The sequence below is a fragment of the Podarcis raffonei genome, chromosome Z, assembly GCF_027172205.1.
Source record: "Podarcis raffonei isolate rPodRaf1 chromosome Z, rPodRaf1.pri, whole genome shotgun sequence".
In the NCBI taxonomy this organism is placed as follows: Eukaryota; Metazoa; Chordata; class Lepidosauria; order Squamata; family Lacertidae; genus Podarcis; species Podarcis raffonei.
Genome location: NC_070621.1, coordinates 14,560,389 through 14,577,311, shown reverse-complemented (window position 1 = coordinate 14,577,311; position 16,923 = coordinate 14,560,389). Strand labels below are relative to the sequence as shown.

The 16,923-nt window shown below is 40.1% G+C and overlaps 1 protein-coding gene across 5 annotated transcripts in view; it reads left to right on the top strand.

Annotated features, from left to right (window-relative positions):
- The window catches only part of MED27 (mediator complex subunit 27), a 177,777-nt gene that overhangs the window by 125,560 nt on the left and 35,294 nt on the right, over nucleotides 1–16,923 (top strand). For 3 of the 5 annotated variants that reach the window (XM_053374948.1, XM_053374942.1, XM_053374944.1), the window contains exon 4: nucleotides 2,159–2,252. The exons of 1 other annotated variant lie outside the window; for it this stretch is intronic. In XM_053374948.1, coding sequence (XP_053230923.1) covers nucleotides 2,159–2,252 — 94 coding nt within the window. Of the gene's footprint in view, nucleotides 1–2,158; nucleotides 2,253–4,758; nucleotides 5,017–16,923 lie in introns of those variants that run through there. One more of the 5 variants, XM_053374945.1, reaches the window with a different exon arrangement.

Genomic DNA, 16,923 nt, shown 5'->3' with positions numbered 1-16,923 from the left:
ACTTGGAATTGAATTTAATTGGAAGTATAATTGCTCATATATCTTCAGTTGGAAGGAAGGATGAAAGGAGTCTGTCAACTGCCAAGGAACTGATAAGGTTCTTTATAGAGTCATCTGCATTTCGACAGACCACTCTTCTTCCCAGGAAAAATGGTGACAACAGGTAGTATTTACTGGGACAGGGTGACTTTTACAGCTGTTGTTAAAGTTGCAAAACAATGAAGCACAGGACAGAGTGATGGAGAAATCTCTGGAACAACAGTGGGATCAGCTCCGCCCAAGGCATGATGGATAACAGCAACAACCAGGAGAAAGAAAGACATAACATCTTACAAGGACAGGGAGAAACACCATGGACAAAATAATTGCCCCACACAGGAAGAACAAGGATACAGTCACTTGTAGTTTTATAAATCATTTAATGTGTCAACATGAATAGAAGTTATTAATATTGCAGTTGTTGTATAAGGGATTATTATTATGACTGGAATGTAATTGAAATTAATAAGATTTTGGAATGCAGAAATAAAGAAAATCATCAAATCTAGCACACTGGGGGCCACTTTATATTAATTATATAATTCAGTATTTGAACAATTGGTATTAATAATTGTATTATAAATTGATCTTGTTATGAGGCTATTATTGGACTGTAATTGAAAACTAATAAAAATTATTTAAAATAGATGATAGATAGATAGATGATATGATATAGATAGATATAGACAGACACACTGCTTGAAAAACTAGTGACTTCTGCAAAAATTCTTCACCTTGCTAAGTATGATTTTAATTATTTTTAATGGCAACATTTAAGAATTAAAGCATGGGTTATTATACTAAGAAGTAATCTTGGGATCCTCTAGGCTTCTGAAGGAGTTAGCTGGCTGGCTGGCTAGCCGGCTGCCTTCCTGTGAATTTTGTGATTAATGGACTGTTATGATAGCAGGATAAACTCGCCAGCCCTTAAAATGAACACTAAATTAGGGCCAAAAATGTGTATGTTTCCTGGCACAGCATTCCTGGAGGATTACTGTTTTGGGAAAGATACCCACAAGTCTTCTCATCTCTTCATTTTATTTTACACCTTTTAACTAGGAGTTAGATTACTAGGAGCTGATTGGGCAGGTGCTAAAATAGTCTGTTGAGGAGCATTGCTATATGTGCACAATGATAATTTGTGTGTCAAGGCATGTAGCTCAGAAAGATGAGACACACTGTTCATCATTACTGGGCCAAATGTTTTACTTGGAATTTTGATTCAAGGGCCAATCCAGATAACTTAAATGTGTATACAGGCAACAGCCAAATAATGTGTGTCTGAATGATGCACATGAGCACAGTGCCAAACCTGGAAGTGACCTTAAAAATGTCACTAAACAGGGCGGAATGGAGGCGGGGTGGGGACGGGGAAGGCCACACTTATATGTAGTCCGCCAATGTGCAGGGCCTGGGAACAGAACCCCTGCGCAAAGCAAAGTGATCATTGACTGTACATTAAAAAAAAGTCTTACACATGGCAATACATTTGTCCATGAGCTGTATCCACTGTTGGACCAATTCAAAGTAGACCATTTAAAAATAAATTTAAAAAGACACAGGGAACTTAGGTCTATTAATTTCAGTGGGTCTACAGTGAGTAGAACTAAGTTGAATATAACCCCTGTTTTGAAAGCAGCTTTGCAAGCAGGTTTGACCACAAGATTGCTTAGAGAATCTTGATTGGTCAGAACAGCATATGATGGGGGTAGCTTTCAGAGATGCACATCATGAAATGCTGCCATAACTTTTGTTGGTTTCTGCATAGGAACTACAGGTGTGCAGTAGCATATCACAAATTAGAAGAGCAGTGCTAAAGAACAGAGAGGGAATATGAGAAGGAATGTTCCAGGGAAGGAGAGGAAATAATATTTGTGATTTTTTATTTCATGTGGTACAGGTAAAACCTAAAAAGTAGCTGGCAAAGTAGAAAAAATGTGTCGGGAATTTGTATGACTCAATTTAAAAAATGCAAGGGTATAAATGAGAGGATCTTGATAGAGCAGTTAAAGAATAGAGATAGCTTTCATTTATGCACCCATGTACAAAGCTACATTCTCAGTTTAGACTTTTAGACTTTTCGTCTTTTTCTTTTTTAATGCTTGTGTTCATTTTTTAGGTACGTTGATGATGTGATCAGCCGCATTGATAGAATGTTTCCTGAAATGTCCATCCACTTATCAAGGCCAAATGGGACCTCTGCAATGTTACTGGTATGTTAAAGTTGTATACAAGCAAAACTGGTGGTGCACACACACAAAAATGCAAGTTCCTGGTTGGGAGATTGAGAAAGCATGTGCTTTAAAAAAATCTTTACTACTAATAATTGATCAGAAAATGCTGGCAAAAGCTTAAAAGTCATCTGTCAGGGTATAGGTTCAGATTCAGATTAATGGTCTATCTAGCCTAGCATCCTGTTCTCAAAATGGCCAGTTGGAAACTTGCTAGCAGGTCAAGAGCACAACAGTGATCTCCTCATCTGCAGTTCCAGTAGAGCATCACCATTGTGGCTAGCAGGCATTGATAGCCTTGTTCCGCATGAACTTGTCTAATCCTCTTCTAAAGATGTGTGATGTGGTGGCCAACACTACCTCTTGCAGGTGGAAATTCCATAGTTTAACTATGTGCTTTGTGAAGAAGTACTTTCTCTGGTCTGTACTTAATTTTTCGATATTTGGGTTCCTTGGAGGACACTGAGTTCTAGTATCCTTCCTAACTACCGTATAACACATATTTTTTTGCTAAATTTTGTTCGTCAAAAAATTCAGGGTTTTATATATGGAAAAATATTTCCACTGATTTCCTCGACCTTTCCGCAGCTGCCATGCAAGCTTTTGCTACCAGAGATAAGCGTCGCCTACTCCTTCTCCCCCCCCCCACCTCCAGCCACACGTGCCACTCTTTCTTGTGCACACACAGGTACCGAGTCGCCAGACTGCGCCACGCTGCCCCACAAACCATGTAAGGTTAAGGGCACCAGGGGCACCAAGTGCACCCAGGGCCTTCTCTATTCCTCTACTTAGCAGGCAACATCAGTGCCCTGGAGAAGGAAAGCAAGTGTACACGGCTGCATAGGGAGACTTCAGTCTCTCCAGCAGTAAAGCGCAGTGTCCCTTCAGTGCGGAGCAACAGGGGATGCAATCGGCACCAAAAACTGAACTTTAGGGTGATCGCCCCCCAAAAAAACCTGAGCAACTTCTTAATTTCTCAGCTTTGGGTTCAAAAAAATAGGAGGAGTCTTATACATGGGGGCGTCTTATACATGGAAAAATACAGTACTTTCTCCACAACATGACTAGAAAGCCCAAAATATTGCTACTGTTCCTCATTGGGGAGTTGTACCAGCCCCTTGATCATTTTAGTTGTTCTTTTCTGAACCAAATGTCTTTTAAGGTCCTAAGCTGGAAAGCTGCTAAGTTCATACACAGGACTTGCAGCAAATCTATTTTTGCAGAAGTCTGCAAAGAGCTGACTTCTACACGGCATCACAAATGGCTTCTGATTCCACCCTTTCAGATTTAATAGTAGTTTGCTGTGTAGCATTGAAACAGAAAAGAGACCTTCCACCCCCAGTGTGATCTCCTGGAGTTCATTGCAGAGTTGTTTGGATCTTAAGCAATGTAAATGGCTAAGATTTTCGTGGGTTGCATATGGAAATTTGATGGAAAATTCTAGGGAACAAATAACTGCACCAAACCACAAATATTTTAATCTGAAGAGGAAATAAAACCATAGGGTTTGAAGGCAGCTTCCTGTGTTGCTGTGTCATCAAGTGTGTGGTATCAAACTAATGTACATAATCTACATTAATTTTGGAGAGCCAGAAACATATTTTCATAAGAGATCATGGCTGCCGGCCAAATAAATAAGTGATTTTCACAAGCATCTGAACGCAGGAGGCATACAGCCTAGATGAATCAAACCGAAAGAGAAGCTTTGTTTTAATGTCAAATTGTAGTGTAAATGAAAAACTATAAACACATTTATAGCTTACCAACTGCTTAGCTTCTCAGCAACTTCAGTTGAGATTTTAGCATTTTTTTATATGAACATATTCTTAGTACAGCTCTTGAAGGAAGCAAGTTCCTTTAGTCATAATAAAAATCAGTTGTCATATTTCATTTATTTCTGCTCAGTTGTCTAATATTCAATTTTTTAATACTATTCCAGGATTGACTGAACTGGAGGGTTATTTTTTTAAAAAAACCTTGTTTCCCCTGGCATATTAATTTGTGGTTTCATGATTCGCCAAGTGGAACAATATACTACATGTAGTGAATGAGTTCTGGAGCATCATGCAAAAGCATTCACTTTCATTTAGCATTATATTCTTCTAATTGTCCGTCAGTCTGCTGGTATTCATAATGCTTTTGGTGTAAGCTCAAATTTGACATCCTCTGTATTTATTAGCAGGACCAAAATCTGTCTGGAATTTTGTATCTCTGGTGAGTTAGGAGTAATAGCACAGCATTTTGCACCTGTGCTTGTGTGTACACATTTGTATATACACACAAACACACATGCAAATAAACCCCAAGGGCAGTCCAGGCAGGCATCCTAAGGATCTTGTACTGGCATTAGGGGTGCTATCCAAGTTTTCACAGCAGATTTTGGCTGTGCCTATCTGATATTTATTTAGCATCAGTTTTGGCAAGACTCCATAGCTCTGTTCTCAATTAGTGATGGGTGCTTATAATCTCCATTTTAGTTTTCTTTTAGAAAATCCAAGTGTAAGACCACAAATGTCTGAAACCTTAGTTTCATGGATGAATCCAATTCTACCTAAAAGAGACTCATTGAAAGAATGGGCATGATTAGTTTATTTCTAGTAAACATTGTAAGCCACCTTGAATCACAATTTGGGAGATTCTCAATTCCAAATATTATTTTGCTCGCCTGTAAACTGAACATTTGTACTGTATTTGTTTGATTGAAATTTAGTGGCTGATCTGTGTATGATCATAATAAAAAAGATTTGTGATTAGGAGAAGGTGAGATAAATATATATTAAATAATAAACAATAAGAATCAAATAACTAAATAAATAAATAACAGAACCAGCAGCAGAAATAGATATAATTCCCAGTGCATATCTTTTTTCAAATTGTTAATACTACTAAAATTATCCCTTGGAGCTTTTCTTTTCCACCCCAGCTCACCTAAGATGCAAAGCCTTTTTTATAAGAAGTATTAAATATTTCCCTTGATGAAGAGTTTTCTTCAGACACTTTGGGAACCAAAAGTTTTAGTGCACAAAGATGTTTTAGGCAGAAAGCATGAAGTTGAAAGAAAACAAGTTTTTCGTTTTAATTGCTCGTTGGTACTTTATTTTCTTATGAGTGCACACCCGTCCAACAGCCATGACTGGAATTTATCACAGGGACCTTTTCCTTTCAAGCTGTTCCACAAGTTCACTCCAAGGAAGCTTCAATTAACTAATGCCACCCCAAACTCCCCTGCAGAGCAACTATCTAAATACTTTTGCTTCAAGATCCTGTCATCTCTAGTACAGACCATAGAGCACACCAAGTGTGCATAATTTCCTGCAGAGACTTTCTGTATTAGATCATTCTGTTAAGCCTTAAGGAAGATTTTAATAGTTCAGTACAGGTATTTCAAATTGAATGAAGAGTGAGAGGCTATGGAGAAGAACTGCACAGTGGTGTAGTGGTTATGTTGTTGGACTAGGACCTGGGAGACCAGGGTTCAAACCCCTACTTGGCCATGAAACTCACTAGGTTACCTTGAGCCAGTCACCAGCTCTCAGCCTAGCTTACCTCATAGGGTTGTTGTGAAGATAATATGGAGAGGGTAAAAGCATGTGTTCCGCACTGAGCTTCTTGGGGAAAAGTGGGAAATAAAGGTAACAACAACAATATAGTAGAGGTAAGAGTTTACCACCATGGCCAGACTCTCAATTCCCTTCAAAATTCCTAACAAAGCAGTCTAAAGAAGAGGCACAAAAGGTTAAACATTTCAGCCTTCAGTTTTGGGCAGCATTCATATAAACATATGCCTACCAAGGGAAGGCCCTTATGCACATTACAACCTCCAGCTACTACAGAAGCATAACGAAGCTCATTCCTAAGGGTATTTGTTGGTTCTTAGTAGCTGCTGTATTGCGATCCTGCATGGCCAAGGTTTCCTCTAGACAATCCGCTCTTTCTGTGTTTCTCAGATTTATACATAGTGATTGTACTTCATTAAGCTGGATTTACAGTGCATAGTCTAAGCACATAAATAATTGAAACCCTTTTCCAGAGCACTGTGGAATCCTCAGCTGATTTTAAAGTAGTCTATCATGGTAGTTTTGGATAGCAGTTGATCCCATTCCACCCTATTGATTTATCAGTTAATCTTAACTGCATCCACACATTAAAGATCGCAAACATTCTAGGATAACAGCCTTAATAAAAAGACTATGCAAAATTCATTGTCTTCAATTCAAAAACTTTGTTGCACGTTTTCCCAATTTGGCATTATAAATGAGAATTAGAAGTTGGATGTTAGGGAAAGAGTAGTACCTCTGGTGGGTGACATGTCATGCTCCTTCTGGGGGAGTTTGTCCATCTTTGGTCCCCACCCTGCACTCAGCTCTCACCTGTGGCTCCTAGAAGCGATCAGCCACACCCTAGGAAACTGCTTTGACTGGTCAGCTAAACCACGTGAGAGTAGCTGATGGGTTTCAAACCCTCAATAAGTTAAGGACTTCTCCTGCATGCAAAGACAGGCTCCAGCGGATTGAGCAGACAAGACCAATACAGTGGTACCTCGGGTTACATACGCTTCAGGTTACAGACTCCACTAACCCAGAAATAGTACCTTGGGTTAAGAACTTTGCTTCAGGATGAGAACAGAAATCGTGCTCCGGCGGCGCAGCAGCAACAGGAGGCCCCATTAGCTAAAGTGGTGCTTCAGGTTAAGAACAGTTTCAGGTTAAGAATTGACCTCTGGAACAAATTAAGTACTTAACCCGAGGTACCACTGTAGTGGGTTCAGCAATCAAGAAGGTGGTTTCTGCATGTGCTGTAGAGAAGAGTGAGGGGCAGATGGGGTTTGTCAACCTGGGAAGGTTGCCTGTCTTGGAGAAGGAAAAGTCTGATCCTCTGCTGCCTTGCAGCTATACTCATTCGTGAGAAAGGCTTTGGGAGTAAGCCCAGAGGAAAAAATTGCGCACACTGCCTGTTGGGACATTTTTGGGAGAGGAAAAGGCTAAAGAGTAAACCCTACACAAATCCAGAGTGGAGTCGCTGAGGTGGTTGGATGGTGCCTTGTACGTGTCCTTCCAGCAACTCCTACAAGCCCAGCTGGTGCTCTGCTTTCCTTTCGACCACACCAGCAAGACTGAGAAAGGGATCTTGTAATCTGGGCAGCCCAGGACCACCTTACACACTGCTCAGGCTTGCACCCCAAGGAGGGCACTTTGGTTCTGCTAACACAGGGGTTTCACTTCACCCCGATAGATGCATCAAGTTTTTCTATGAAGAAGTGACAGGAGAAATGCTGAAGGCCTAACCCATGTGGGCACATATTGATCTCGTGAACTTCATCAATAAAATAAAAATCTCCACATTTAAATGTTTATCCATGTGAAACCATTAAGGTTCTAACTTCTTGCAAAAAAAATTCCCCTCCAAAATTTGTATGAGTGCAATACGTGTGTCACTATTTCTGTCCTTTATAAATCTTCACCAATTTATTTTGCTTTAATTGTTGTTTAATCATGTATTTTAATTTGTATTGTATTGTTTGATTTATAAGCAAATCAGAAAAGGTTTTTTACTGAAGGATGGCATATAAATTCTTTTTAAAAATGAACTGAGCCTGATATCCTGGCCAGTCGTATACTTTCACAAATTGAATTATTTGATCATTTCTCAAGAAGGTGTATGCTGTGGGCAACAAACTATCCCCTTGATAGAGCAACTTCTTGTTCTAAAAAAACCCTGAACCTCACATGAGTTTGATTATGTATTAATGGAGATCCATTGTCATACAAAGACAGGTTTTTACATTTTAGCTGCTGTGCATCTTCAGTGCTATGATATAGTGCTTTTAAGATCCTGGCTATAAATCATGCTTTACATGGGTTGTTTATACCTGTCCATAAAACTATATTAAGTTTGAAAATGTTTGTTTCAAGGCAAAGCTTTTATTGTTGAATTGAATCTCTGAGCAGGTCGGAATGGACGTAAACTTATAACAGCTATAAAAGAGGAATCTACTAGCTAGTTGGCACGAAATTCTTCAGGGTTCAGCAACCCCTTGCATTGTCCCTTGCTGCTGTATTCTCCCCAGATTTATCAGCAACTCAATTAATTTAGGTTGTCATTGTTCAGCTACACAGTATAATTAGCACTTTAGTGGCAATTCTTTACATCTGTTCTTGTTAGTCCAGCTGACTGATGTGATTCATGTGTAAGTATAGGCAGCTCTGAAGGCTGCAGGTGATGTTCTCTCTCTATTCTAGAGAATATTCTGGAGTTGCCTATTTTCTTTCTGTGATTCTGTTGGAGCTTATGTTAGGATGACCACAGTCTAAACTGAAATGGTCACCAGTGTCAGTTTGTATTTCCACTGCACGGTGAACCAAGCACAATGTGTAAAATGAATGCTGTATATCATCTTGTGTGCCTTCAGGTGGAGAGATTATGCACATCTTACAAAGGTACTTTCATATTACTTATTTATTAGTTGCCTTTATATGCCACATTTTTCTCCAATGAGATCAGGGTGGTGTTCACAGTGCTCCCTCTCCTCATTTAATCCCTACAACAACCCTATGAGGTAGGTTAGACTGTGAGACAATGGCTGGCCTAAGGTCACCCAGTGAGCTTCATTGCCAAATGGGGATTCAGACCATGGTCTCCTGGATCCTAGTCTGACACTCTATTAGCTCACGTTTTCACAAGCTGATGCTGAATTCATGGTGCATTAGAATCTTCAGTGTTAGATGATATTTAATAAATTCTTTCATTCTGTGAAATCTTCAAGAGTCACCATATTAGTAAGGTAAAGGTAAAGGGACCCCCTGACCGTTAGGTCCAGTCGCAGACGACTCTGGGGTTGCGACGCTCATCTCACTTTACTGGCTGAGGGAGCTGGCGTACAGCTTTTGGGTCATGTGGTTTGAACACCTGGGTCTCAGAGAGGGATTCTGTGGCATCTTCATTACAGTGGAACTTTCCCTAACCCCAAACTAGTGCCCTTCAGATGTTGCAGACTGCAGCTGCTCACAGCCTTAGCCAGCATGGCCAGTGGTTAGGGATGATGGGAGTTGGAGTCCAAAATATCTGGAGGGCAACAGGTTGGGAAAGCCTACTCTAGAGTTCCATCTGGAAGAGCTATGAATTGTTCTATTTTGGGCTGTGGTGTGGATGACCAGAATTATGTGAGTAATTTTTAATTTGTGTATTTTAACTGCTTGTTGTTTGGTGGTGTTTTAATTGGTTGAGGTTTTTGTTTTTTTTAACTATTACCTGACCTAATCTCTTAGGAAGGGCTGGAGAGAAGGGACAGTATAAACAATGCGGGGTCATTATTGTAAAATAATGCTTGTAAAAGTACTGTATGGTAAGAAGGCTTCTACTTCAGATGTCAAGTCCAAATCTTTTCTTCCATGGATTTTGATGAGGGCATACCCTTGTCCCATGTAAGCCCCACTGAAAGGAACAGATGCTACCCAACACCTGTGTATTGTGCCCCATTTCATCACTCATTTGCAAGATGCATGTGGAGTAAAAGCCACTGTTATTTTTTGTAATGTTCTAAAGACTTACAGAAACCTCATGGTTTCTAAAAATATTGCAGAATGGATTAACAAAAAAGCACTGCAACTCATCATTTTAAAGCGGAGTCTTAAAATAATTTGTATAATTTTGGAAAATATATTCCACCCCAGAAAATGGCTTATTTTAAGGAACTGTTTTTCACATTACTTTTATAGCTCAACCGTTTTATTTCCTTTATATAATTGTAATATTTTATATATCTAGGCTTCTTCACCTAATCTTTTCCTTCTGCTGTGAAATTGGGGAGTAACACCCCCTTTCCCAGTGGTTTCCATTCTTACTAAATTACATAATTTATCTATTAGCATCTTAAATCTGCCTTTAGCTATTCTAAGTAGTCTGGCAGTATAGAAGTGGGCTGTATGCTAAATACAGACAAATTAGACATCTTGATAGTATACTTGCTGCAGTTTTGTCTGCTGTATTAAATTTATCTTAGTGGTAGCAATTTAGTTAACAGAGTTATCTCCCTATTTTTCCTAATGTGATTGTAGCCTCAAGCATTTAATTCCTGCTCTCCAGCTTTTAATTTGAGTAACTATTTCATATATTCTTCTTAAAGAGTTGAGGTAACAGTGTTGATCACAGAATTGAGACTCTAACATCTTAATTTCAAGCTATGTATATAGAACATCTGTACCTTTTGGATAGGGGAAAACATACACACATCATTTGTTTCCTAAAGGGCAGTCATTGTAATGGATCACTCTTAACAGTCTATACAGCTCCTTCCTTTAAGGAACATTGATTTGGTTTAAATGTTTAATGGTGTGAAGGCTCAGGAACATGCCACAGATTTTCTCACTCCTTCCTCTTTTCTGGTGAATGGGTTCCCATCACTTCCTGGTTTTTTATAATAATGATTGGATCCAATAGTAGCTCTTCTAAGAACATTGTTGTTTGTTAAGCTTACATCCTCCGGGGCTCTTGTGGAGAAAGCACACAAAGAAAGTTCTCACATGATGATCGCAGGGCCCAAGTCAGGTCATATGGGAAGAGGTGGTCCTTGACGTATTGCAATCATGAGCTGTTTAAGGCTTTATAGGTCAAAACTAGCACCAATGTCAGGATTGTATTATTTGCTCAAACTGTCTTGCCCCAGTGAGCAACTTGGCAGCTGAATTCTGCACCAGCTGAAGTATCCGAACCATCTTCAGAGGCAGCCCTACATATAACATATTGCAGAAATCTAACCTAGAGGTCACCAGAGCATAGACAACAGAAGTTAGGCTATCCCTGTCCAGATAGGGGCACAGCTGGGCCACCAGAGCCTCAAGCAACAGCAGTGGATCCAGAAGTACTTGTAAGCTACACACCTGCTCCTTCAGAAGGGGGTGTAACGCCATCAAGAGCAGGCAACCTCCCATCCATCTGGTCTAGGGAACCACCCACTAACAGTGCCTCAGCTTTATCTGGATTGAGCTTCAGTTTACTGGCTCTTGTCCATTCCATTATAGAGGCAAGACAATGGTCCAACACATCCTCTGCCATACTTGCAAGTGTACAGGAGAAGTAGAGCTGTGTGTCATCAATATATAGCTGGCAATGTACCTCAGAGCTCCAGATGACCCCATTCACTGTTCCTTGTTCATTATTCCAGAGTTCTGTAAACTTTTACCAGTCTTGTTCACATTTTTAAACATTTTCTTGCCCATATTTAACCCATGGAATCCAGGTAAGGGGATTCCTAAAGTGGCATTTCCCATAGTTTAATATTTCATTACCTAATATGTGACACCCCCCCACTCAATATTTTGCATATAGGATCCTTGCTGTCAATCCCAGCATTTAAAAAAAATAAGTAAAGTCATTTTCAAGAGAATACTGCAAAATACTCCCTATATTTGGCATTATTTTCGGCGAGTAATTTTAATAGGTCTACTCTGAATAGGGCTTGGTTTGATACAATGACTAGCTTGCTGTGATGCTCAGATTGGCAAACTATGGTTAGCATCTTTCCCTCCATACTACGTTTTGAAATCTGCTTGTACAATATGGTTAGGAGGCAGTACTAGCCAAAAGTGGTGGAAGAAAATGCTACTATGGAAAAGTGAAGAGAAAAGGAAGGAGATTTAGGAGCACATGGCATATTTGAGGTGTGGCAGCCTTAGCTGCTGCCTCAGACAGCGGATGCTGGCAGACAGGGTGGCAGCAAGATCATGGAGGACAGAGCTGTGCATGTGCCTTGCAGACCTCTCTTTGTCACCAAAGCTTGTTTGCAGTCTGGTTGACTTCTGTATGTGGAATTTGTGTATGTGTTTGGGGGTGGAGGGGCCTTCCTTTCTTCCTTTCTTTTGAATTTTATTGGTTTTCTAGTAATCCAAAATATACAAAATCATTTACAAAACATTGCAAATTAAATTAAACAGAATTTATCGATCTCAAGAGAATATGGTAATAATAAGTTTTGGCAGTGCAGGAAGGTATAAGGTAGAATTTTGATTGTTAACAATAACTTAATTATCTTTGGGCAGTTTTAATTATGACCATTAGTTACAGACTACCTGCATTTATTTTGCAAAATAAAAGCAAAAGTACATGAGGAAAAGAAAGAAAAAACAGAGAAGAGGAGCTAACTGACTGTAGACGTCAGACTGTGTTATAAACTGTAAACACCCTTCTTCCATGTACAGTGGTACCTCGGGTTACATACTCTTCAGGTTACATACGCTTCAGGTTACAGACTCCGCTAACCCAGAAATAGTGCTTCAGGTTAAGAACTTTGCTTCAGGATGAGAACAGAAATCGTGCTCCGGCGGCGCGGCAGCAGCAGGAGGCCCCATTAGTTAAAGTGGTACTTCAGGTTAAGAACAGTTTCAGGTTAAGTACAGACCTCCAGAACGAATTAAGTACTTAACCCGAGGTACCACTGTATATCATCATTTATGTAATAAACAATTTCATAACAAATAGCATAAAAATTATTGTGCTTTTTTGCCCCCTTATTACTGGGAACAAAGGCTTTCCTGCCCTTCAGAATACCTTGTGCCAGCCCTGATTCCAGAGCATTCAAACCATGTTTTGGAGAACCTGATCCAATAACTCCTTCACAATAATTCAACTAGGGGTCACATTTTCATGGGAGCAGAGACCTCTGGGGTGTATGGGTTGTTATGGGAGGGGTAGTACTTGGGTAGCTTGGGTAGGGGACATGTGCTCCTTTTGAGGTAGTTTATCCACCTTTGGTCCCCACCCTGCACTCAGTTCTCCCCTGTGGCTCCTAGAAGCTGTTGGCGTGTGGCAGCAGTCACACCCCAGGAATGGCTTCAACTGGCTGGTTAAACCAGGTGAGAGTAGTTGATGGGTCTCAAACCCTCAATGAGTTAAGAACTTCCTTGCATGTGAAGACAGGCTCTACCAAATTAAGCAGACAAGACCAATGGGGGCCCATTGGTCAAGATGGTGGTTTCTGCACATTCTGTAAATGAGGGGCAGGTGGGGCTTGTCAACCTGGAAAGGAGAAGGAAAACCCTGATCCTAAACCTTGTGGGATTTCTTGAGGAGAAGAAAAGACTAAGCTCTACACAAATCCGGAATGGAGTCCCTAAAATTGTTGGATGGCATCCTGTATGCTAATTTTGAGCAACTCCTGCAGCCAAGCTGGTGCAAAATGTATTGCTCTGCTTTCCTTTGGACCACACCAGCAAGGCTGAGAGGGGGATCTGGGCATCTCAGGACCACCATACACACTGCCCAAGCCTGCACCACAGGAAGGTCTCTTCGTTGTTGCTAACGCAGCAGTTTGACCTCACCTCTGGAGGCACACCCCATTGCCTTTTGAGACAGAAGGAGGCTAGCCAGAAGCCTCTGCGCTATCCTTGCTGGATTGGTAATTGCATCCTTAAATCCTCTTTGTCTTGAGTTCCCCTGTCCAGTCCACAAACTGCCAAACAGCCCCCATATATAGAGACAGATTAATGGCATCAAACTGGATTTAGTCCCTCAACCACTAGGAAATAGCTTTACAGTCTTGATTCAGGACCTGTTTGCAGAAAGTTATTGTGGGGAAATGGGGAAATATCATAGTGTGCCTTCTAATAGGAATGGCAATTGCCAGATGTTTAAACATCTTGGAGTTTGAGTCGTTTCCAACTACTGTCTCCACTAATAAGAAGGAGCCTGGTATTTGGAACATGGAAAGCTGGTTTTGTTCCAGCTAGCTCAGTCTTGCTGACACTGACTAGCTTATGAGTCTCCAAGATTTCAGGCAGGGACTCTCTCCCAGCCCTTCCTAGAGATACCAGGGATTGAACCTGGGATCTTCTGCATGTGAAGCCTATGCTCTACCACATGACACAACTATGATGTGCAATCTACTCTAACCAAAGCCCTTTAGTTCCCTTACATACACCCAGAACAAAATCATGGAACAAATTCTCCATGAGGCCTCTCCAGGAATGTAACACTGAGTGGCAGCAGAGCAGTTAACATCTGGTCCTGGATATGCTTTTCTTGAAGAGTGTAGCACTGGAAACACTCCATCATGCCCTAAAGGCATTTCTGGCACTCCATAGAGCATTGATAATTTGGGGCTTTATTGGATTCTGGAGTATCATGGATCCAACTGATGCAGTGACAGAAGTTGGGCATCCTTCATATCCTACTGCTAACTGAATTGATTTGTAGGTTTTTAAGATGCTTACCTCTTTATCGCAGCAAGGTAATTACATCATAAATGCAACTAACGGTAGCAAAACAGTCCCCTTTTCATTTTGGTACAGTTGTTTGCTGTTTACCCTTCCTTATTAAGAGGCTGCCATTTGTTATCTGGGGGTGGAGGGATTTTCAGGGGAGAGGAATTCACCAGCTTATCTTTAATATTGGGGAAATCGTTTAAAGCCCTTAATTTATGTTGACTTTTTAGCGTATGGTATTGCAATTAAGTCAGATTAATGAAAGGTAAATTCCAGCCTCTCTATTAAAAAAAAAAGCCTTGTAAAGAACCTAATTAGCATGTTTGTTTGTTTAGCCGCTAATGGCTTAATTGCATCCTATCTTGCTATTTACAAATAGGCATCATTAGAGAAGAATGAGCATGAAAAGCAAAGTGTAGCATTCATACCAGCAGAGGAGGAAGGAAGTGTAGGGTCAGCCATTGAGGGGAACTGTGGAGGAAAATAACTAGCAAGAAAGTTATTTTCTTTACCATTCTCTGTTATTGTTCCAAACACATACAACATGATTTTCAGTTGCTATGCTGATTAATGAGGCATGGAAATGTGGGGCGGGCGGGGGGCCTTGCTGTTCCTCCCACCATTCCTCCCACCATTCCTCTGCATCCAAGCAATCAGTGATATTCCATCATCTCTCAGTCAGCTCCCTACCTTGTGTGCTGCCTTCACAGGAGAGCATGCACCGGGGAGCATGAGGCCTCTGGTGAAAAGGGGAGACGGGGTTCTCCTTTGGGTGGGGGTGTCCCAATTTGGGGAGATCTGTTTCATGGGGTTCCTGACTGACAAACTCAGGCTATGTGTCAAGGATTCAATACCTATGCATCTTGTGCCACTGGTCTTCCTCATCTAGCAGGTTCCTCCTCCCCTGTGTCAGAGTCCTGGCTGAGGTTCAAGGTTGGAATCATGACACAACGGGGACCAGTAATGTACAGGCAAGCCGTCTTTCATGAAGGTTTAGCTGCCATTGTTGTTCCATAAGCTATCAATGGCTGCTAGCCATGATGGCTAAGCATTGCACTCACTGTTGAAGTCAGTAATGTTTCTGAATACCAATTGCTGGAAAGGAAGGAAGAGTGTTGTTGTGCTCAGATCCTGCCTGTTGTTGTTGTTGTTGTTGTTGTTGTTGTTGTTGTTGTTGTTATCAATATTTTATTGAAAAGGTTTCAGCTATAAAGGGATAAAGTGATACAAAGAAAAAGAGACGAAAAATAAAAAGACACAAAAATGTGTAGAAAGACATATATGAATATATATGAAAAATACCCTAACCCTTACATTGTTTTATAAATTTGATATTATTATCCTAATACATATATAAATATTAATAGCCTGCTACATTTTGTATAAACTCATTCCAAATATTGTCGTATTTATTTATGTTGTGCTCATTTCTTGCTTGCAAGCTTCCCATTGGGCATCTGGTTGGCCACTGTGAGAACATGATGCTGGACGGGACGGACTACTGGTCTGATTCAGCAGTGCTATTTTTCTGTTCTTGTGTTTTCCTCTGATAAGTTCTAAAGCTCCCCAGGATCTCCCCAAACGCAGTTTGAAAACTACTGCTTTAGAAGTTCGACATTTTAAAAATTGAGCACTGTTCCAGTGGCATTTACTCTGCACATCAGTGATATAGCTTGGAATGTTTTCCATTCCTTTATCTTTTCTACTGAACCTTTCCACTTTTAGAAATACATTTTTTTTATAAAACTGATTAGTAATAATTGTTAGGCTACAAATAATTAAATAATAGTCAAACTTGACAGCTGGAATTGATATGAAGCCTGCCAAATCTAAAATAAAAGTTTATTTCACTTTTTCAGATGAATGTCTTTAAGAAGCACATGTATTTATATGCAAAGGCATTCAGGTGTCCTTAAAAGTTGTCATATTAGTTAAAGTGCCACAAGTTCACCTTTAAAATTTAATATAATGGTAATGCGTATACTATTGAATTGCCATGTTTTACAATATTTACAGGCATTCCAGTAAAATTAGTTTCCAAGTACATATTTGAATATAACATTTAAGCTGCCCAAGTGCATTTTATTCAAACTTATTAAATATTTCAGCGATTGGAAAAGGTTTATAAGTAGCATATGGCATGTAAAATTAACTTGACATACTGTTTGAATTTTGTTTAGTAAATATAAGTCAAATAAGCATCCCAAGATAGCTCCATCAAGTTAAGGCAGCATAAATGTTTTTGGAAAACCTACATCGCCACTGTGCATACAGAGGGACCTCTTTCTCTTTTATACTCTCTCTCATGCCTACATGAAATTGTGCATGAATTGGGAAAAGTAGGTAGAAAGCATTTTCATAATGCTGGAACTTGATAAAATTGCTGGGCGGTGGTTTCAAGACATTTGTGTATTTCCTCACAAATGCTGTAACAAATTTTTGAGATTCACTGCCACAAA